Source organism: Gouania willdenowi, chromosome 16 (genome assembly GCF_900634775.1).
Source record: "Gouania willdenowi chromosome 16, fGouWil2.1, whole genome shotgun sequence".
NCBI lineage: Eukaryota > Metazoa > Chordata > Actinopteri > Blenniiformes > Gobiesocidae > Gouania > Gouania willdenowi.
The window spans coordinates 13,967,564-13,991,937 of record NC_041059.1 but is presented as its reverse complement, the minus strand read 5'-3'; the positions used below and the strand labels follow the sequence as shown (position 1 = coordinate 13,991,937).

The following is a 24,374-nucleotide window of genomic DNA, read 5'->3' as shown; positions in this document are numbered from 1 at the left end:
CTTGTGGGTTACCGTAGCGCAATGTGAGCCAGCCCCATCTTTGTTTACATGTATTTATCCATTGAGTAGGCTATATGTGTGCTACAGGTATGTTTCATTTTTTATTCACACTATGCTGAGATGCTCAGGGAAGAGTTTATTATTTTTTAATTGTAATGTTGTAGGTTATAAAATATGTAGTTATCTGATTTCTTAATCAGAAAATTTAAGCTACTGTGAAGTTGCTGTTGCACTTTAGCTTAAACCTGGGTTAAAGGTTCATTTACTTTTTATTTAGGGATTGTTCTATGCATTTTAACTCTTGAAGACAATCACAGCAATGAAGTTGCACTTTTGACAATATATCTGATGTCTGCAGTCATTTTTTAAGTGCATTGAAAAAAAAATCGAATAGAAACTCGAATTTTTCTTTAAAAAATCTGAGATTTTTTTCAAGATAAAATCACCCCGACCTGACTCAGCAGTTAGGTCAGCTTGAATTTACGTTAAACACAAAAAAAGAAGCAAAGAATAAGCATGCTTACCAATATTACTGTATATGAAGAAAAAAGGTGTGTGTGTGTGTGTGTGTGTGTGTGTGTGTGTGTGTGTGTGTGTGTGTGTGTGTGTGTGTGTGTGTGCGTGCGTGCGTGCGTGCGTGCGTGCGTGCGTGCGTGTGTGTGTGTGTGTGTGGATATAAAGTGTTGTTTTCACGCTTCTCAATCCTGATGGAAAGTGATTTATTTGACTGTAATATGGTAAAATGTCACATGTATCCTTTATTTATTTATGCTGAGTATTGCTTTTTGCTTTTGTTTTAAACTATTGAATTATAAACATATTTGTAAACCCTTCAAATATATTGGGAATAACAGAAATGAAATCTAAGGTTCACAACCTCTCCTTTACCAGGATGAGCAGGTTTAAAAGACAGATTTGTAATTTTACGTTTTAATGATAATAATTGTGTTTCAACATTATGAAAATGATAAATCATGACTGATGCTTTTAGATTTTTAAACTTCACCTTCATTTTGACAAAATCCAAGTAATTTGACAAATAATTATCTTCCATTCAGTGAATGGTTCCTTTTACAACAGCTTAACCTACAAATAAACTTTCCATTAGTAACATGTGACACAGTTCATGACCAATGCAAATTTTGCCCACAGCCCAGCTTTCGGCCACTTTTGTCTCGCTCATTGTGAAGCCGAACTATAGAGAACAAAAAGTCCACCTGAAACCAGCGTGAAATGGAGTTTTCTACAGTAATAGCTGGTGATTTGTCATAATGCATAATTGGAATAAGGGCCAGTTGGCACCTCTCTCTGTCTGGCTTTTCTTTCTGGCTTTGCCTCCTTTAACTTACAATGGCCAAAATATTCTCCTCCTGCTTAACCTCAGTCGGTGACATCAGACCAGGGTCGTGCAAGAGCTTCAAACTCTTCTGAGCCTCAGCTCCACTGTGTCTAAAGCACTGTATTCAAGAAGACCACACACCAACGCACATCTTATAAATGACAAACTATGGCATCAGTGAAGTTCAACTAGATTTAAACAGGTGATAAAATGTCCTTTCCAAATACTTCCTGACGTAGGTCCGTGTGATTAATATCACTGCTTTGTATTCCACATTGTCACTCTGCTTGAGAGACTCTGTTTTATGCATCTCAAGTCCTTTTTAATGTGACCCAGGAGAGGGATCTGATTAATGTTGTTTCTTGGAAGGGTTTATTTCAGCGCTGCAGCTCTTTTCTCTGCCGCGCTGATATTCCAACCTCCAGAACCTGACCCAGACATTATATTTAAGCAGTTGTTGAAGTCATTCTTAAAGTTCTGAGGGCTTTTCATTCAGATTTCTGCTTTATTGAAGGTAGATCTACAACCTGCGATTCTCATTTGACTCAATCTGCATCAGTTGGGTTTCTCGTATTGCTGTGCGTCCGACGTCATGACTTCACCCGCTTTAGAATGTTTCTTCTAGAAAAATCTCTCGATGGTTTCATAATTTTTTACCAACTTACATTTGTAATTTTAGTCATTAAGCAAACTTAAATTTTCATTCCAAGGTTACTACAGCAAGTCATTTTCATCAAACCACAGTATCTGGCTAGAAGTGGAGTGGTGGCCTAATGGTTCAGAAGCAGGCTTTTAAATGGAGTGTTGCTAGTATGAATCACAACGCGAGCAAGGCCCTTTACTCTAACTAGTCCTCAGTGCTGCAACTTCAAGGTAGCAAAAGGTAAGGAGATAGTGTCAGGTTAGAAAGGAGCAGTATTTTATAGAAAACTTTAAGTTGACTAGCATTCATTGAACTAATTGGACTAATCCAAAATCTACAAATTTGATGAATTGATTGAATCGATTTATCGAATTTATAGATGAAAACAATTTTTATTTTGCAAATTCAAGTTTAAAAAAAATATATAGATATAATTTAAAAATGTATTATTATTATTTTTTTTTTTCCACCACAGTTTTTTTGGACTTTTTCGCGCTTTGTCCTTGTGGGTTACCGTAGTGCGCTGTGAGAACAACCCCTTCTTTGTTTACATTTGTTTACCCTTTGAATAGGCTATATGTGTGCCACAGGCATGTTTAATTTTTTATTCGCACTATGCTGAGATGCTAAAGGAAGAGTTTATTATTTTTTAATTTGTAATGTTATAAAATATGTAGTTATCTGATTTCTTAATCAGAAAATTGAAGCTACTGTGAAGTTGCTGTTGCACTTTTGCTTAAACCTGGGTTAAAGCTTGAAATAGTTGAATGACAGAGCTTATTTACTTTTTATTTTGGGATTGTTCTATGCATTTTAACTCTTGAGGACAATCACAGCAATAAAGTTGTACTTTTGACGATATATCTGATGTCTGCAGTCATTGAAAAAAAAAAATTCAAAATCGAAACTCGAATTTTTCTTTAAGAAATCGGAGATTTTTTTTGTAGGCAAAATTGCCCAGCTCTAATACAAAACACTAATTTTAAACTTTTAGACTTAATAAAATTATTAAGTCTATATCAATTAAATCGATTGGGTAATCCAGTGGTCACCAACAGGGTGCCGCAGGCGCCAGGTAGCCCGCATGGGCCATGTGAGGAGACATAGGAGACATAAAGAGTTGCATGTTGAAACTTAAAGTTAAAACGTAAAAATGTTGTGTTTAATAAGTGCTTTTTAGACTAGTAGCCCTTCAGACTACTCGCTAGCTTTGAAGTAGCGCTGGCTCACAGTTTCAGAATGGCTGGTGACCTCTGTGTTAATCTAATTTATTAACTACATTTAAAAGAACTTAACTCCTTTAGGTGCTACCAATGGAAACTATTTCAAATAAGTTGGTGCAACTATTTTCAGCGTAATGCTGCTTCCATGTGATTGGGAAGTCGCACAGAAATGATATCCAGGCAATTGTTGTGCAGCTGATTGATCCATTTTCAGAGAACACGGCCAAACAATCCATCTGTCGGACTGTACTGACAGGCCAGCGTGTGCATGTGTGGGATTTTCCGTACATCCAGGGGTCAGGATTACTGTTGTGTGTTTGGGCTGAAATCAATAGTTGGGTCAGAGGGTAATGTCTCACTGAGTGCTGAGTCTATACACAGCTATCAGAAAGGATCACTATCAATCATAAGAGCTTAGTGAACATATACTCTCTTTCTCTTCTCTTGTGCCTCTTTGTCTTTGCCAGCCCAATGTCTGATGGGATCACTATTGCTCATGTATGGGCTTTGGAAACAGAGACAGAGGAAGATATGAGGAAATGATTGGGATAGACCAGTGTGGAAAGGATTGATGGTAACAAAGTGACAAAATAAATGGGAAAGACTGGTCGATTTTTGGCTGACAAGCTGTGAATGGCATTTGGGGTTTGGAACAAAGGGAAGGCTCAACATGAAGAAAGTCTTTGGAGCGTAAAATAGGCTGCATGGGCACGTTGAAGGTGAAATGGACAATAAATTAAAGCTGAAAACAAAATCGATAAACACGCAAATTAAGGTAAAGACCATAAGCGGCTGTGTTTCTTCTAGGTTAAACAACATCTTTCTTAACTATAGCGTGGTGTCTTTCCTCCTTCCCGTTTCTGTCTTCCGATCTGTACCTTTTTTCTTTTGCCTTCTCATTCCATGCATGTTCCTGCCACAGCTTTTGCCACCATCTGTTGTTTCATGCCTTTGTTCATTTTAATTTCCTCACATTCATCCATCCATCTGTGTCATGTGTGTTTGGACATCGCGCACACACATGCAATTTATGATTGATTACAGAAACATGAACGTGCAGGGTAACATGTCTATTATGCGTGTGTCACAGTCTGAAAATGTGTTGATGTGAAAAGAAACTGAAACAGCTTGATTCAGGGGGCCTGAGTTGTGTTCTGCTTATTTACTTTATCTTTCTCATTATACTCCATGTCTACAGTCGAGAAAAGAAGAAATGGAATTTGAAATGAGTTGGTGATTATAGAAAAGAGTTGATCACGGGACAGAAAGAGGAAGGACAAGAATAGTGTAGGAAATGAAAGAGAAGATTGACGATAAGGGACAAAGATATTTGAAGAAAGCTATAGCTTATGTTATATCATGTCCATGCTGCATTGTGAGGCTGTACTGTGAGAAACCATGTACGCTATAATGCTTTAATCAATTCCTAATGATGAACAATCACTCTGTCAGTGAGCGAGTGTGTGTGTGCATGTGTGTGTGTGTGCATTGATGTCTGTGTGGTGGCCTTGATGAAAGCCAGTCTATTCCACTTGGTTGGACAGACTGTAGACAGGTATTGATTCTATTGGGGAGAATTTAGTATCAACTCAGCCACTAAAAACCCACGCCCTGTCCTGCACACACACACTCTCTCTCTCTCACACACATTCACACAACACTCACACATATCAGAGCTGTGATGGACAGAGAAATGGAGATGAGAAAAAGGGCAAAGAGGACGTATTCACCGCCACTCACATCCACTCATTCAGTGTCTGTGAAATAGTGGATCACGTATGCAGCGTTCAAACACACAGGTCTTATCCTCACTTCTCTGAAGCAATGTCAAACAGTCGAAGGTAAAGAGACAAATGTCGTTCTGTGTAGCGACGGCTAGCAATGCTTGCATAGCAAACACAGTGATTGTTGGCCTCTGTCTCTTTTTTGCTGAGTGGGCATGTTCCCCCTGAGCATTGAGTCGATGTTCCTCTGATTCCCTTTTATTGTCTACATATCTAACATCTACATATGTTTGTTTGGAGTGTGTCTAAATGAGTGAATGTGCGCGACTGGAATCCTAATGTCCATATTGCATTCCAACCATGTGATGGATAAGCAGGTATAGAAAAAATGGGGACACAATAGTGATGAGAGAAGTAAAAGCAAAGGTGAAGGAAGGTCTTTGCTCTTGTTTGATTAAAGTCTCAGTCACGCTGCAGATCTCTTGGATTTTTCTTTATTAGCAGGGGAGCCATTCAATTACACCTGCCCTTACCCCGGTTGATTGGACTTCTCTAGCAACAACTTGTTCTGAACCGAGATCAGATTACGAGTACTGGCCTCTGGGGACAGAGTGACTTTTAAGTCCTGATTGGCAACCATTTGTAACAATGTCGAACAACTTTTAAATCAGCTCAACCTTGTGACCCACAGCGATGTCTCCTCTGGCTTTTCTAACGTTATTGTATTTAAGATTTTATAGCATCAGCCACCTGTGGTTCTTTTTTTTACTTTAATCATGGAAATGATTTCACAACTGTGGCGTTATGAAAGAAGACGAGAACATTTGGCCACTGAAAGGACTTAATGTCATTATTTGAATCAAACTTTTTTTACACCTGCCTTAATCAGAAAAATCTGCGTACCTTTTGTTCTTTGGTTGTTCCGTTTTAAAACTTAATCAAAATAACATAAACGGTGTGGTTTTACTGACTTAAAAACAAAATCTTGTTCTGTTTATGAAATATTTGGATATTTACGGGGAAATAAGAACGAGAAGTTTGCACCTGCACCTGGTTTCCCTCCTCAGGTCCTGGACCAGGTCTCCTCACACAATACGACTGTTTAGGGTTTATTTCAGCAGTTTTTTGGTCCTGCTCCTGTTTTCATGCAGTCTGTGGATGTTTTAGCTCATAAAAAGCTGCTCACGTTTATGTTTTGTTTTGTGGTGTCACGGTCCAAATAAACTGGTAACTGACTATCAACTGTGAGGCTGGTGTGAGGAACAATAGATGTTCTATGTTTTTCTACAATTTGACACTTTTGCAAAAACAATTACGCAGCTTTTTTGAGGGCAGTAAAAATAATTATTTTGCACGTTATAATACCACTAGCCACTAATGGAAGGCGTTAACACACATGGAAGTTGATCACAAGAAACGAGGAGCACCAGTAGAGTCATTACACCGCCTCTGGTTCTTTTAATCACATCATGTGCATGCTTTTCGTAACATTCAATTTTTTTAAATGGATGTATTAATAATGTTTATATTTACCTGTTCATCAGTAATGTGACTTATGCGTTGCTCCTTTTTGTCATCAGGGAGTGAAAGTCTGCCCCCATCTGTGGGTCCCCTCTATGTGGTGAGCTTAAAACATGAAGCTCTCGTCCTAGTTTCCTTTTAATATCCAAATATCACACAAACAGAAGATTTGATTTTAAAACAGAAAAATGCTGCTTTTTTGGTTTTTGATTTTTCTTGAATTCTGTTTTTAACACTGTTTATTTGTTATTTTCGTTTGGGTTTGAAATGGAATAACCAAAGAACGAAAGGTACACAGATTTAGAAAGGCTCTTAAGTGTTGAATACACCTTGCATAGGCAGCCATTAGGGTGGACACAGAGAGAGAGGGGCAACCGCACTCTGAGCAATCATGTTCAAACCAGGAAGTGTCTCATCAAGAGGCAGCATCTCCCGTGAAGTGGCTGAAATAGATTTCAAGAAGTTTTTTTTTCAGTGAAAGCACATTATGACCCGTCGCTGCAGTAATTGCACAGCTTCAATAATCGTAAATTGGATTTAATTTCTTTCTTTTTTTAATCCCCCAGATTTGAAGTTTTGCACTTTTGCGAAATGCCTATAAAAATCCTCACAAACTAGCTTGTGACTGTGCTTGAACTCGCAAAACAGATGTGTGGTTATTACCCAGAAAGTTCAATGCAGTGGAAGGTATAAGGTCCTCGTGCTGTGTTTCGTGACAAGGAGAAGACAAAAGAGCTGTCTAACAGTTAAATATCACTTTGGTTTAATGTTGCATTATATTTCTCTTTGTCTTTCTTTGTAGCTTTTATGACAATCTTCTGGACCACTGCTGGGATAACTCTAAAATTTGCCGTAAAGTGAGAAGTTCTCCTACATTTGCTGGCCCGCCTGACGAGAGGGTTTAATGAGCTGTGTGAAAAATGTGCCTTAATAAAGTAAGACTCTCCTTCTAGGCTAGAGCTCCAGTGAACTTTCAAACCCTCTGTTGTTATAAATGTCATGCTTCAAAAATTATTTCACCAACTGTGAAGATTTCCTTTTTTATTTAATCACAGTAATAGAGCTATGTTTGCATTTACAACTGTTTAGAGTTGGTTTTTAAATGAAGCGTGAAATACAACATCAAAGAAAATTAGTATTCCGTGTAAAAGGAGAAAAGAGGTTGTCATTTTTTCCTGAAATTATTCAGATATCATGAGATTACGGTACACAACTTTTATATTATGCCTCTCTACAAGTACAACAATTCTCCAGCTAGGTGGTCATTATTTTATAGACTTTTTAGTTTATAAGCATCACAAACTCTTGTTTAAAACCTTTGGGCGAATTGCAGTGCATACATTTTTAATTTCTGTATTAAAGTTGCACCGTCAGGTTTCTGCACTTTGCGACATCCTTGAAGGTCCCTCTAAAGTAGAAGTCTGCAGGTGTTAAATCAGAAAAATGTACTGCCACCCACTTTGTCCTAGCCAGTGTCCTTGAAAGTTCTCATTCAGATAAGCTTGTATGTGTTGAGGATAGTCTTTTGGTACATTTCAAACCTACAGCTTCCTAAAACCAATGATTCTAAATGTGGGCCTCAGTCTTTGTTAGGATTAGGAGTTTGTTGCAAAATTGACTTATTTGCAAATATCGAAAAAAAAAAAATACTTTCGGTATCGAGTTTTGTAACCCAATTTGGAAGTAGGCGTGGCATGACTCATTCTTAGTAAGATGTACAGTATATATATTTATCGAGTTTTTTTTTTCCCCCCCGTGGATTCATTTTGGTGAACTTTATGCTGTTTTTCTTGTGATTTAGAGCGTAATCCATAAGATTAAGCCTTTTCCTCCCATCAGTGCCACTGAACCAAGTCTTCAGAACCTCCCATCCAGACAACAAGCGAGTAAACCAGTTCACCAAGCTACTATTACAGAGAGGAAGGCCTGCTCTTACTGTCAAAGTGTTTTATTGATGCGCAATGCTCCAACAGGCCAGGGAGATAATAGGGAGGCGAGGGCTAACTCTGTGGCATTACCCTATGACGGATTTATATGGGAAACATACTTCCTCTCTCTCTCTGTGTGTGTGTGTGTGTGTGTGTGTGTGTGTGTGTGTGTGTGTGTGTGTGTGTGTCTCACACTCGCTGATGCGATTTTACAGTAGTGACATTGATCCAGGCCCACTTTGATCTTGCTCATAGCTGTTGCTTCTTCTCCCTCCCTCCTACTCCCAACCCTCCACTCCCTGGTGGCTGGACTCCGCTGCTTTTAACCCCAACTATCTCTCGTCTCCTCCTATGAATCTTATGTTTCGCTCCCTCCGTCCAAATGCTCCATCATTCTATTGTAGGTCTCACGTCAGATCTATGTATCATGTGACCGTTCCATGATGTTTCCAGCTTGAACCTCATTCGGCTTTCACCAAAAGAGAAACAAATAATGCTTTTAATCAAGATTAATGGGAATAATTCATATCAAATTACAAATCGATTGTAGTAATTATTCAGGAAACATACAGTCTACAAATATTACAGTGTTAATAATCACCTTCTTTTCTGTTTGGGATGCATTAATCGCATTATTATACTTACTTTTTAGTTTTCCATGGTGTAAAAATATCCATTATTCATGAGGGAGTATTGTAAGCATTGCATGTCATTTCAACATATATTCCAGCTATTACAGGGCAACAGTGTTATTATTAACAGTATCTCACTCCCGAACCTGAATACTTATTTTTTGCCATTCAACAAGTACATTTTGATCTTTGCGGATTGTCATTCATTTGAAATACTGTTTGATTTGAGTTCATTAGTTCCGTATAAATGTATATCCAGTTCATATGTGTTTTGAATGTCACATATTAAAAGGGTTTTGTCTGCACAGAAGTCAACAGCCAGAATCCAAAAGCCATTTTCTCCTTTGTGGATATTTGAAATATCATGAACTGCACCCCCAATTAGCTCGTTTTTCTTTACTCCCATTATCTCTTCATCTTTGCTCACCCTGCCTTTTTTCCTTTGTCCTCTTCATCCTGGCTTGCATCGCTCTTTTACTCAATTTGCATTCATGACTCCTTCAAGAGGCCAAACTCCTCTCTCTCTCTCTCTCTCTCTCTCTCTCTCTTCACTTTAACTGTGGTTCAATTAACACTTTTAATGCTGTTACACTCTAATAACACCTTCACAAAGTAAGTCTCCTCTTTAGGCTCGTAAGAGATAAAATGAGGAGAGCAGAGTGAAAAACAGAGGGATGGGAGGGATAAATGTGGAATAAATTAATCTTTCTCTCCTGTTGGTCTCGTGTAGGTATAAGAGAGGAGGAGAGCGAGGGAGAGAAAAGCAAACTGGAGAAGGGTTTGAGGCGAGTGGTAATGTAGATTGGTAGAACAGTGTTTCGATCTTCATTTAATAATTGAATAATAATCTCCCAGGAGACATGACCTAGAAGAGGAAAAAGCAGGCAATGGTTTCAGGTTAATGATGGCACACTGCTGCCCCCTTGTGATTTTATAGTGTTACTGTCACAACTCTGTGTGTGTGTGCGTGTGTGCGTGCGTGTGTGTGTGTGTGTGTTCATTTGTGTGGTTGCAGGGGATGCTGCATACAAAAATTTGCAGTGCTGGCTATTTATTATAGACACAAGCCCAAGGGCCACAGCTCCTTGAGCTTCTTCTACTGGTGTCAGCGCAGCATTGTCCCATAACCCCACTGCTCATACATCAACATGTCTGCTATGTGCTCACTTTGGCTGCCACCGCCTCCCAAACAAAAAAATAAACTAGAAAAAGTGTAGGCGTGACAGGCAAATAAGGTCCGACTTCTTAAAATGTGTGTTTTCACACCTTAAAGTCAAAGTCATGACTCTTTTCTCTCTGTTTTTCCTCCAGTCTTCGTAGGGAGGGCTACACTATGCAGGTGAACGTAAACGACTACTTGGACATCTACTGCCCTCATTACAACGACACCCAGCGCGTGGTCGGGACCGGGGAGCAGTACATCCTCTACATGGTCAGTTACCGTGGTTACAGGAGCTGTGACCCTCAGCTGGGCTTCAAGCGGTGGGAGTGTAATCGGCCTCACGCCCCCCACGCGCCCATCAAGTTCTCAGAGAAGTTCCAGCGCTACAGCGCCTTTTCGCTGGGCTACGAGTTCCACGTTGGCCAGGAGTATTACTACATCTGTGAGTTCACTCAGTCCAGGGGTTTAAACCAGTGCTTTCCAATGTGTTCTGAGCCATTGCACACTTCCTGTGACACATTCTAAAGTAGCACACTGCAGGCTACTGCCCCCTACTGACAGGGAGGGGTATTTATTTAAATCAATTCCAACCAGGGTTGGGGTCAATTATAATTGTAATCATGTAATTGACAATTCATTACAATTATGGCATAAATATAATTGTAATTTAGTAAATCTGTTGCTGTTGTAATCGTGATCAAATTGTAATATAGTTTAGATAACTGAGTTTGTCATTGGAATTGCCATGAAAATTCGAGAAAAATTGTCAATTATAATTTTATGCAAAACTGTTCTATGCATAGTTCTACACATATCTCATTAACAATCATTAAAATATGTTTCATATCAAGCTTTCCCACTTTTGAACAATTTAAAAAAAAATAAATCTTGGGGTATACTGAGACTAAAAAGGCTCAGACGTCCACATCAAATATATTAAAACCTATATTTTCATTGATTAAGAAGCCTAACAAGGTAGCCAATAGATAGGAAGAAATTAGATGATAAATATTTGTTTGTATAGTATTTTACTGCTTATTTATAACCCGTTATCATAGATGCTAACAGAAAATTAACACAAGAGGAAGGTTAACTTTTATTAGGTAATTTATTTCAGGCTCAGTAATTGTGACTATTTGTAATCTATCTTTCGTAATTGTAATCAACTTTCTGAGGATAAGAAATAACTGGAATTGAATTGTAATTGGAAAAAAATGCCATGTACACATGGCAATAAACTTTATTCTATTCTATTTTATTCTAGTGGTTAAAAACAACATTGTAAACCATTAGGTTATAAAATAATATTGTGCTTTAGAGTATACATTTATAGAGTAATTGATATCTAAATTTGATTTTGAAAATTGTTTTCCTCCTATATTCTCAGAAGGAGATTGAAACAAAATTAGGTTTAGTTTTTTTTATTAATTGTTTGATAGATCTGAGGAGTACACAGCTCGGATTATCCAAAGTCTGTCATCAAGTCATTAAGATGTAACAAATTGCTCCTTAATCATATTACTCTGCAGTCATGGAGGCTCATCCATTTTCTTAATTGCAAATTAAGTTACCTCACAACACCTCATGCCAGTTGTAACATAATGAATGATGAATTGATTAACTTAAGATAAATCTGCAGGGCACAAACTTCACTTTGGGGCCTTCATGCATTTTTACAGACACGTGACAAGAAAGTTGTGTTTAGCAAAAGCCAATTAAGAGGCCCACGCAGCACAATGGATCAAAAATGTTCATTTTTTTAAAAGTAGCTTGACTGTGGCGCACTTGCTTTGTTCTGTTGTACAACCTGTTATGTTTATTTATAAAGATTGAAAAGGTATTTTGAACTGTTCTCCTAACACATGCTGTGCTTGGGCAGCTGCAGGTAACAGCAGTGTTATTACGGAGGCATCTTTGGTTTTCAAATGTCATTGTCAATCACAGTAACACAAAGTGGGCCAGTTTGATGACAAAACTAAATCAGATTTATATTATGTCATTCATCAACAACAGTAAACAGTATTGTTTTTTTTCTCCCTTTTTGTGATTGAATAATCTTTTATATCATTTTATTCCTGTAAAGTGTGTTTGGGGTTTTATCTCATCTTAATTTATCTTAGCTTAGCTTAGCTTAGCTTAGCATACCTTTTCTGAGCCCATCTTAACTTATTAGCTTATATCTTGCTTTACCTTAGCTTATCGTAGCCTACCTTATCTTATCTTTGACTACCTTATCTTAACTTAGTAGCATATATCTTGGTTTATCTTAGCTTGTCTTTGCTGAGTATAATTTTATCTTATTTTAGCTTACTTTAGCATATTTGGCTTCATCTTATTTTAGCTTAGTTTAATTTAGTATGTCAGGGCTTATATATCTGATTTTAGCTTGTCTTATCATGGGATATCTTATCTTGCTTTTGTATATATTTGCTTAATGTATTTTATCTTATCATATCTTATATTTTGGCTTTGCTAATTTTATCTGTGTTTAGAACATCTCGACTTGTTTGGTCTTATCTTATTGTTTAGCTCATATCCTTTTTGTTAAATGTATTTTCTCTTGTGTGGTCTGCTTCACTTTGGTGGTCAAATTCTTTTTCTTCTGTTAAACCTCGTAAATTTCTCGCCGACCTGGCGTTCTGTGAGGAGCTTTTTTTTAGTTCCACTCACACACTCGGGTCAACACACTTGTCCTCTCTCAGTTGTAAACAGGACGGCTGTGTTGCATGAGAAGTCGCCGCCTGTAGTTTTCAGGCAGTCACTGCCAAATTAGTGTTGTTAAGCTTTTCACTACACTGATGGCAAAGTTTTACTCATGAACTTCAAACTAACCAACGCTCAGTAGGCTCTGATGGAAACACAGCATCAAGCCTTCCACATTCACAGTTTTAACTCAATTAGAGCAACGATTGACTCGTTCTCGCTGCACTGAAGTAATGTTGCAGAATGCTCACAATGTCTTTTCTAAGAGGTTTTACATTTTAATGAAAAACTCAAATTATTCAATTCTACTTAAAATGCAAGTTTGGAGAGTCAGTCTAACACAGGGGTCACACACACAGATACTCACATAAACTCTTTTACCCCATGAGCAATTTAGAACGTCTAATTACCCTAACAAACTGGATTCATTGCTGTGGGAGGAAACCAGACTACCTGAAAGTACAAATTAGCAGTGAAAATGTCTGTAACACTTCTTTTTTGGAGTGAAATGTATCGTGGGCAAGGCTGGGCGATATATCGATATTCAATATATATTGAGTTTCCTATTTTACAATATCACCTATATCGATAAGCTTATTTTGTTTTAAAAGAGTTTTTTTTCAGAGTCACTGCTTACACTACGTCTCAGAACAGCATTAAAAGCACAGTTGGATAGATTTCTGAGTGTGACCTAACACAGACCTACCTCTAAACATCCACACTAAAGAACTCACTCACACGTGCTGTTGCTTATAGGGGAAGAAAAAGCCAAAAGTGTCACATATTGTGCAATTGTTTGTTAATAAATCAGCAAATTTAACCCTGAATTGTGTATTTGGTAAGACTTCATTTGAATTAAAATTATCAAGATCTATATTAGAGCTGGGCGATATGGACCAAAACTCATATCTTGATATTTTCTCTCAAAATGGCAATATACGATATAAATCTTGATGATTTTAATTCAAATGAAGTCTGACCAGAAAGACCATTCAGGGTTATATTTGCTGATGCAAATTTTGAATGGTCCAATATGGCGACCCTGTTGAGAATCGGCTCCCACTCAAAAACTGCAAGTATGCCGTATTTCATGCTTGTAGACAAAAAAAGACAGTACGTGCGAGTGAGTTCTGTGAAGTTTTATGTTAGAACGCACTCAGAAATCCACCTAAATGTGCTTTTAATGCTGTTCTGAGAAGTAGTGAAAGCAGCAACTCCACCACCGCTTGGATTAAATTCCCACCGGCAGGGTCGGGCAATATCACCAAAAATGTATATCATGGTATTTTTCAAAATTCGAACGGTTTCACGGTATATGTCAGTATTTTTTTTTTTTCATGCATAATCAGGTGTTCACAGCATTTTCTACTGGTTGAGAGAGGAATTGCTGCAGTATATTGACTTAGGATGGTCTATTTTACTGTCATGAATATTGTAGCATAATTTCACACCAGTAGTAATACAAGTTTAGCATTAGCATGATTTCTAGCTTTAAATGCTGCATACTCAGTGGTGTGGTGGTTTCTTGTGGTGAATAAGGTAGTGTTTTGTTTGCAGCTCCACCAGGCTCTCTTTCTTTGTGTATTACTGCCGAACTACCGACAAGCTAAGCTAACCGTGCCTCCGTGTTCGTGAGTGTTGTTTTCCTGTAGCAGAGGCATACGCACGCAGCTTCAGATTTTCAATGTCTTTCTTATCCATTTACACTTTACAGCCTATGATTTACATCGTAACTAACACTGTTTACCTCCCTGTTGAGAAGTGCAACCATGGTCCATATCGCCCAGCCCTAATCTTGGGTATTTTTTCCCCAAGAAGACTGTGTGTGTATGTGTATATAATGTTAATCTATTGTTTAATATTTGTTGTTCAGCCACACCAACTCATCACCACGGCCGCAGCTGTCTGAGACTACGAGTGTACGTCTGCTGCTCCACAGGTAAGCCTGTGTGTGTGTGTGCGTGTGTGTGTGTTTGGACCATAATTCATTGCTTGGACTTTACCTGCACCCATCTGGGCTCTCTACCCATCTGGAAGGCAGAGGACTCCCCATGAACACACTCACACACGCTGCATATAAATGTAGAAGCAATCTGAAGACAGTCCACATCAGGCACAGCTATTTATACCCCTGCTGCGTTTTCCCCGCAGCATTTTCTGTCACTGCAAAGAACTCCCCCTGTTCTTCTCTTTCTCAGTGTCTTCAGTTCCTCTCGCCTTCTCCTTGTCTTCTCCTTTATTCTTTGTCCTCCACAGCTATAAAAATGAGAGCCCGACTCACACCTTCTTACGCTCCTCCCTCATCTTTCAACCTTCCTTCCTCACTCCTTGTCAGAAGTCATTTACCGCCATGTGCGGTCAGTGGGTGGTTATGTATATGTAGTGTTATATCCTCTCTCTCTATCTTCTGCTACTCTTCAATCTCTCGACCTTCTCTCTCACTCTCACACTGACACACATACTCAGCAGGCTTTGATCCACGGCCTGTCCGGTCCTTTTAACTTCCACAGCCCTGCGGTTATGAGCCTCCTCTTTTTAACCGCCTTTTGCTTTTCTTCCCTTCTGCACACACTGGCTCTCTTCATTTTCATCTGCCTCCCTTCACACTTGTTCTTTCACTTCTTTCTCTGTAGCTCTCTGTCAGGACCCCAAGTGTAGTTGTGGCTTTTCATGTTGCTTGCTAAAGGCTATGCTTCTTTTAACCCCTGCAACCTTTTTCTTTCTTTTTTTTTTTTTTTTAAACTCTGTCTTTGATGTGTATCTCAAGATGTCACACTGAATGTAATTGAAATCCTTTACGTTGGACTGGTGTTTTAACCCCTGTCTGTCCCTGTTCCTCTAAGCCTCTGATGCAGATGATGAGCCAGAGCCCACAGAGCCAGACTACACACTCAGGCCAGGCCTCAACATTGATGATATTGGTGAGTCACGCACGCACACGCATGCACACGAACACACACACTCTCACGCGCACAGAGAAAGCACAAGTAAGAAGGAAAGAAGTTGCATAAGCACAAATCTATCTCCGTCTGGTGTCCCAAAATCATACAAAGACTCATTCACTTCTACAATTATGTAAGCTTTTATTTTTAGGACTTTCAGAAATGTTCTAATCAAATGTGTTTGTTTTAAATAACACTTAGAAAGCAGAGAGCGATAACATAATAAAGATCAAAGAAGTTGTGCTTCAAGATCAAACTTTTCACAATTTAAAATGATGCGATTGGCTTTTAAACAATGTTTGTTTTGTGTTTTTTTTTTATGAGCGCAAAGAAAGTTTTTACTTTTGACTTTAAGTTACTTGTTGGTTTCAATAGACAATTTCTAGAAAGTAAATGAATTCATCTACTAGTGTTGTGCTCAAGACAACAGTTTGAGACCGAGACAAGACACCATAACAAGGTTGAACAGTTAAACATTGTCTCTTTTGTTTTAAACGTTTTTAAATACATATCTAACTCTTAACAAAGTGGTTTAGCTAAATTCTTGAAAAAAAACTAAACAACTCTTGCATGTATTAAAAAGCTACTGATAAGTTTAAATTTACTCTAAATATCTGAAAACAAGATTTGCCTTTGTCAGGTGACTATACAGTAAGTGTTTAGATATATTTGTCACTAGAAGTAAGAATAATTATGTGTCCTGGAGTAACTGGAGAGATCCTATAAATGTTACTGGAGTTCTGCTTTGTTGTCTTGTGATTCTGAGATCTTCCAAAGGGTCGAACATGGTTGCATCCTTTGAAAAACATTGACCTGGAAAAGTGAACGTTTGTGTTATTACAGCTGGGCAGTAATAAGTAGGACACTGGGACACTGACTAAGAATGATTATCGGTCACATACAATGGTGCTACTTGGAAAGGATGCTGTTGTTTTGCTGTCAAATTTGTCAAGGTTTTGTAAAAATATGCAACATGACCAGCCGTACCCATTAAATGTGTCAGCAAACGGGTCGTTGATACTCGGCCATGTGGCATCAAAAGTGGCCAACCGACGTGAAATGTGCAGTTTCCACGAATGAACATGCTGTGCAGCTAACTTCTCAGCACCAGCTGGCTTGGCACACTGCTGATCCTGATAAATAACCACATTAAGAATCATTTCACACATTTCGTGCCGTTTTCACTTCATTGAGCAAAGAACACAGAGTTTCATAAGAATATTGCACAAAAAGTACTAAAAGATCTGCTGTAGTGGACTAATGGTTACAATGCTTCCTGTCTTTATGTAGCTCCTGATCCTAAGATTACACAACAAGTGATGAATTCAAGCTTTATTAATAACTGCTGACTGGTGCTTTTAAGGACACGATTTTTACTTTATTCCTTTTTTTCCACACAATTCTACAATCATAAACAAATCACACACTTCCTCAGGAGATGAAAAACTATCCAACAGCATACACAAGAGTTTTGTGCAATGCTGGAGTAATAAACCAGTTTTAATGCCCTCTGCATTCTCACCAGTGGCTGCAGTAAATAGCTTTAAGCCATAACAGGTTGGATGAAACACAACTTCCTTTCTGTTCTAACGTTCATATTTTGTCTCGGAGCAGGTAAATGCTATGGAAGAAAAAGCCTCCTGAACTCAGTTTATTCACCTTTTGATGTGTAAAATTGATTTATTTATTTTTTTCTTCTTCCATTTTGAAAAAGTGATTTTCATCTCAGGGTTATTCAGTATTCAGTATTCAGTAATGGGTTTCCTTAAGCAAAAGGCAAGTTCAGTCCAGAAAATGCTCCTAACCAGTAAAGAAAGTGTGAGAATTTAAAACGTGTCTCTGAGGATGCACAGTTATGTAAAAATTGTGTTTCTGTAGCTATTTGATGCACTAACCCAGGGGGGAAATGGGAGAGTATTAAAACGTTGCCAATATTTAGTGATGTGTTATTGCTAAACATATACTATAAATCACCATAGCTCTTGTGGGTCGGTTTTACCTGTAGTGCTGTGAGTTGAGCGGTTCTACAAAAAGTGAAGAAGTCAGCAGGGAATATGGAAAGTACCTTCCTGTTCACTGTATTTATGCTTATTCCTGCTACTGTTCAGATTCAAATCATCTCATTATGGTTTGAAATTCTGTAAATTTAAACTCACCCATGATGAACACGCACACTCATATTCTGTAAGAAAATAGTCAAATTATTTTAATATTGTTTGCTTTCCCCTCTTTCTGTCCTATTTACTGCTCACAGTTTATTTCCTGTTGGTGCCCCTTTCAATCAATGTCTATAAACTAACAGTGGTTCCCTCATGAATACGGCCTGCCGTATTAGATTTCATTTAGATCTCATTTACAACGCAGATGGAATGGTGTGAGCGGCTCCCTGTGCCGCCATGTGATTAGTGATGGCTTTCAGTGGAGATATATTCTCGTTTGCCCACCCTGTTGGCTCAGGTTACTGTGTCTGACTGTCAGGTCAGGCCATTAGAAATGAAATCCAAAGCTTTTTCTCTAATGGGGGTTCATTGTAGCAATTACCAGTCCTTTGACTCCCTGTGTGTTTGGGCTGCTTTTCCAGTAACACTGGGTCAGATATCAGTGACACAACACAAACAAGTGCAGTGACTCAAGGCTGGACCGGAAAACACATGTGTAGCCCTTAGTGACTAAAATGATGACAAATCACAAAAAAAAGGCAAAAAAAAATCAATCATTATGTATTAGAAAAACGCAAAACATTTGAATATAGAATGAGTAAAAAATAACCATGGAATATCTTACTTTCCCCTGTTGTTTTAATATAGATTATTTTAAATCCTGTTCAGAAACACATTTTGTTATTCTGGGTTAAATGGTCCTTCCATCCTGACAGTAGACATTACTATTATGTATCCAGAAAAAGAAACTGAAAGAATCAGACCTCTGTAGCAGCTGGAATCCTGTAAAAACTCTGACCAATCCCTGCCATTCGGTCTGAATGAAAAGAGCCAATCAGATGTCTTCATATCTTGTCCCTCCCTTCTCCTGTTTGTAAAACGGGTCACCTGACATTGTTCTCGGAAATACTACAAATGATTCATCTGAAGGGCCTGAAAAGTGATGCAGATCGTTTTTGTCTTTCCGTTGGACTTTTTTCTTTTCTGCTTCGAGGGGATTTAGTTTTTATATCAGATGTGCGGTCAAGCTTGAGGGGTTCGTGGCTTTGGACGGAGCTCAGAGGAGGTCTTGCTAGCTCAAATCATGCTAGCTTTCCAAGATTGCGGACTTCACTTTTAATTATCGTAATTCATTTGAAGCAATTATTGGAATAATAATCTCTTTTAAAACCCAAATCAGTCATTTGAAACTTTGTACGTATATGTATTGAGACAACTCGGCTAATTGTCATGATCTAACTTTAAGTTGTTTTTTTTTTTTTAAAGCTACTCCATAGTGTCAAACTCATGGCCCGGGAGCCAAATCAGGCCCTTTGAAGTATCCAATTTGGCCCGCAGGAGAAAGTAAAAAGTACAGAAAACACGATTCACTGTGTAAATCCTAGGTTCCCAAAGTGGTCCCAGGGGTACGCCAATTGTCATAGGGGGTACGTGAACAGAAATTAAAAAAACATTGATTAATGTGTAACATATAACTTTCCAAGCAATAAGTGACATATCAGTCCCTGCAGGATTTTCTCTTTGAAATTTCATTAATTTTGAGACCAAATTTTAATTAATTTAGGGAAATTATGTTAAATAATTGCAGGAAAATTTACTTCTTTGAACAATTTTAAATTTTAAATTACTGGAGTCATGGGAAAAAAGCATGGGAAAATTGTGATTCTACAAATATTGTGGAATATACATTGAATTTGTGTATTTAGATATTTGAGATATCCAAGCTGATTTATCAACAACAATCACTGTCTTTTTAACTTTCTCCTGCAGACCGAATTTGATGGTCTAAAGGGTCAGATTTGTGCTGTAGGGCTACATTGTACATGACATTACATTATTATGTTTTTTAAGGTTGCAGGAGTATGGGTTACGTGGCTTCAGGTTCAATGTCTGAAGGTGGTGTGAAAAGTTTGGGAACTAATGGTGTAAATGAAACTGAACAATTTTTTCATGCGCTTACGATTTTCCAGATGCTTATATTTCATGATTGCAGTCATTTTTAATGTCAAACTGTTGAAAAAAGTGTAAATTCTTACAAAATCCTTTAATTTCAATTTTAAAAAAATGCTGAAATTATTACATAATGTCTGTTTTTGTGTTTGATTGTATGGTGTATATATACACCGGGTCTGAAATAAAGAAAATTATATTTCCCTTAATTAAATAGAAATTGGATACAAAATCTAGGAAGTTTAAAGTGAAGATCCAGTTGGGACTGATACCTATCACTTATTGTCGGTTTCTTACATACTTAGTATTCTATGTATACATAGAAGTGCAAACTATGGCACAATAAGGTTGGAATTACTCATTTTTCTGCTTAAAATCTGTGGCCCACTTGAGATCAAGCTGTTCTGTATTTGGCCCCTAGTTTGACACACCTTAACTACTCTATTATTGAGCCCTGTTTGCTGTGCATGGCCTCCAGTGGCAGATATTAATATTTGACTAGTGCTGCTGTAAAGGACAAGGGAACTAAACAATGCTGTGGATGAGAAAACAAAAGATCTCTTTTACCTCAAACAGATGAAGCAGCCGGTAACACGTATCATTATGGCTTTTCTTCAAAAACAAAGATTAGATACAAAACATTATGTCAACGTCATTGATGACCCATGACTTCACGTCACAGGCTCACTGACGAAGACTCACACTGTAATTTACATGATTATCTGCCACAGTGTGAGACTGTAAGTAGGTGTGTATCATTAGCTGATGGAGGATAATAAGACATATTTTGAGACCAGATTTAAAAGATGCTCCTCAGTCTGCTGTGTTTTAAAACCGTCATCATTCTGCCAGTCAGCACCCGTGCAGACAAGTCCTCAGTTATTGGACGGTTACGATGTTTAACTGCATGAATCTCATTAGTGGCCCCTGTGGCTCTACCACAGAGGACCATCTCTAAGACCAGGTGTCAACTAGTTGTAATTCTGCACCTGGAAATTATGATCGAGACAGATGTGTCACTCAGCAGCACTCGTCGGCGGGGGTATTCCCGCTCCATTGTAGTAACCACCCACAGTACGCACGATAATCGCACATCAGCAGGAGCTAACATCTGTAAACGTCTCACCACAAGTGTTTGATTGGTGTGAATGTGTTTCAAACTGTCTGGCTACTTGTGCGTTTATTCACTGACTAGACTTAGAAACATGTGCGCCCTTAGCTATAGACTGCTTTTAGAATAGGCTCAGACACACCGTGTGTGTGTGTGTGTGTGTGTGTGTGTGTGTGTGTGTGTGTGTGTGTGTGTGTGCGTGTGTGTGTGTGTGTGTGTGTGTGTGTGTGTGTGTGTGTGTGTGTGTGTGTGTTGCACAGGGAATTCTGCGTGAATAAATATAGTTCATTAAGCTTTCTGATTATCAGCTGCATTCCACAATGTTTTCTTTGATGTTCCAATTTTAATTACATCTTTGTTGTTAATCAGTTACATTTGTTTCTCCAAGCTGTTTAGCGAAACAATGTCTTGTAAAAAAAAAAAGAAAAATGTTTTCCCAAATTTTGAATAAAAATCCTATTAAAGCACTGTGATAATGTCTTTTTTTTAATGTCTTTTCCCAGATGAATACAACCCCTTTGTTCCTAAACTGGAGAAAAGCGTCAGTGGGAGCAGCCCGTCCAGGGATCGCCTTCTTCTCACAATGACGATGCTCTTTCTGGCTACTCTTTTCATCTCCTAGCAACGGCCATCCCATCAGCGTCACCATGCCAACTAGCCTTGGGAGGGTGGACAGCATCACCGGGTGGAAGAGCGAGGAGCGGGTCAAGAAGGGAAGAAGGACAGGAGTAGAGGGCGAGAAGGAAAAAAGCATTTCAAATTAGAGTTTTCAAAGATCACAGTGTGAGTGTGTGTGAGTGGTGTAGTTGTACATCTGTTGGTGGTGCTAAAAGACCCTCAGGCTTTTGGTAGCACAGATTCCGCTGTGGTAGAATGTGTGTTTTTGTGCCACATTTTGTGCGTGCCAGTGTGTGTGTGTGTGTGTGTGTGTATCCACAGGTTGAGCTTATACACAAAGCATTTGTACAAGAGCTGTGAGGCTGGCATCTGGATAGAAAGGAGAAATCCAACCACCCAATTGGACATCACTTGAAGACTTTTTCTTTGATCTGATTGGCCATCACCCTTCCGTAGGGCTAGTTGCCATAGTTTCTTACAAGAGGACTTTAACTGAACTCAGATGAACTGCATCAAGTAGATTTGAGCTTAAAATGGCCTTTTTTTTGTTGCTCTTGTTTTTTTTATCTTTAATGTTTGGGAAATTTCTCAACTTGAAGGAACCAGCTGATGAACTACTCTGGTCCTATACGTAGGAGACTAGTGAATATAGATGTTAGTTTATTCACAAACACCCCCTGCATCTTCAGATCATCCGTGTTTTTGTTACGTTCTCAATTTGGCTGTATCACCGCTTGTTCAGCATTGAAGACATCAGAAACTTCCACCGTTACGAGGAGCATTTACGTAGACCATGAGTCTGAAGAGGAAAAAACAGAGTTTGCTGATGTTATAAGTTGCTTTGTTACTTTTCCGTCTTGTCCTTGAAGCACTTGGTTGTAGTCTCTGAGGTTAATGAAGCACACAATGGCTTTGGCACAGCCGTAAAGACACTCAGCAATATGACCCTCCTCGCAGAGGGCTGAAGGTTTCTTTATTAACAGAAAGAGAAGCATAAAGGACAAGAACAGAATGAGGAGGAAACAACTACACAACTCTTTCTTAACGGCGTCATTACCGGACAATATGATGTGTTACTGTGCTCCATGTTTGAGTATCAGCCTGCTCCATCAATGGTATCATCCACTCCTTTATTCTCTCATCAGACAGATAAATGGTTTTTTGTTGAGTGTGTTTATGTGTTGAAAGCAAAAGAGTTTCTTTTTTTTTTTAATGGTACTAAAAAGCTGAAAAGGCTTGGACATACACTACATCTTATAAAAATACAAAAATCTAAAAGAAAAAAAAAATCTAAACCAACTAAAGCAGCAAGTTACAAACACAAACCAAGTGCTTTGGTGGGGAGGTACGACATTTTGAAACCCAGTTGTACCAGTCCCTTGCTTCAGAAAGGGTTTCCATAGCAACTATAGCACCTTATTCAACATGGTTACCCAACCCTGCCAATGACGTACTATAGTCTACAAAGGTTTTCTATAGTAGCTGATGAAGGTGTGCATTAAAGTGATGGTGTTCATGATGGAGATGACAGTTGGCCAATCAAGGTCACATTGTATTTTACCCATCGACATGTGAGATGTTCAAGTCCTCATGGAAATGTCGTGAAACAGACAACGAATGGAATTTAAATGCCGAGATGAAATGTGATGAAATAAGCATTTTTACAAAGTTGAAATGTGTTGTTATTCTTTGCTTTTCTATTTCATTTATGGCTATCTGATTTTTTGTACCTACGCTTTTTTTCAAATTGTTGTGGTTTATAGATTTTTTATTTTTTTTTTTTGACAGAACGGGGTTTAATAGCTGGTTATCGGGGTGGTCGAGCCAAATGTAAACTTAAAAGGAACAGATATAACTTTGTATACAAAAAAAAAAATAGATATATAATATTAGGTCAATTTCATTTGGAAGGATAACTTTTAGTATGAATACTTACTCATTTGGATAATGTCTCTTTCTTTCTTTTTTTTTTTTTTTTTTTTTTTTGATTGAGTAAACCAACTGATAGATTTAAAAGCAAAGGCAAACAAATATTAAGCTTTGTGATCCTCCCACAGTCCACAGACATACATGTCAAGCAAAAACAAGTCTATAAACACTGTCTGAATTTTCCCAGTGATATTCATAGTGTTTACTAGGATATGGCTTCTGGAGGTCACAAGGCTGGTTGAATAACTAATCCTTGATATGTAAAAAAAAAAAAAAATAATAATAATAATACACTGATTTGTATTTTAAGATATTGTGAAAATATGATCAAAATGCAAGTTATATCAGATGTCATGGCTTTTAATTTGCGCTATGAGTCTTGGAATGTTTTCTTAGTGAATTTAAACTTGAACCTAAAAACTGTACAGTGAATTCTTTAAATGTAAACTAATGGCTGACCTCTCAAGCAACCAAGGACAAGGACAACCTATAAGGCTCATTAAACAAGATTGATGGTACTGAAACCTTAACACTTTTAGAGTCAGCCTGTGTTTTATCAGCTTTTATTTGACTCTTACCAAAAGAAATAACAGATATAAAAATGCCACGATTTGTTTTGTCTTTGCTTTTTCAGAAAATGTTCATTCTCTCTTGCAAAGGTTTTTTTTTTTTTTTTTGTTGCTACATTTTACCTGATTTAAAATCCTCTTGTCCGGTCAGGGACAATGTTTTGTGCCTATGGAAAAAAAAAAAAAAAAAAAAGTCAACACAGTGATGTCTGATCCAGTGC

The 24,374-nt window shown here is 38.1% G+C and overlaps 1 protein-coding gene across 1 annotated transcript in view; it reads left to right on the top strand.

Annotated features, from left to right (window-relative positions):
• The window catches only part of efna3b (ephrin-A3b), an 85,016-nt gene extending 61,548 nt beyond the window's left edge, over positions 1-23,468 (top strand). Inside the window, exons 2-5 of the mRNA XM_028470751.1 lie at positions 10,322-10,614; positions 14,749-14,814; positions 15,719-15,796; positions 21,541-23,468. Of these exons, the coding sequence (XP_028326552.1) occupies positions 10,322-10,614; positions 14,749-14,814; positions 15,719-15,796; positions 21,541-21,659 (556 nt within the window). The 3' untranslated portion in view covers positions 21,660-23,468. The remainder of the gene's footprint in view (positions 1-10,321; positions 10,615-14,748; positions 14,815-15,718; positions 15,797-21,540) is intronic.
• The last annotated feature ends 906 nt before the right edge of the window (positions 23,469-24,374 follow it).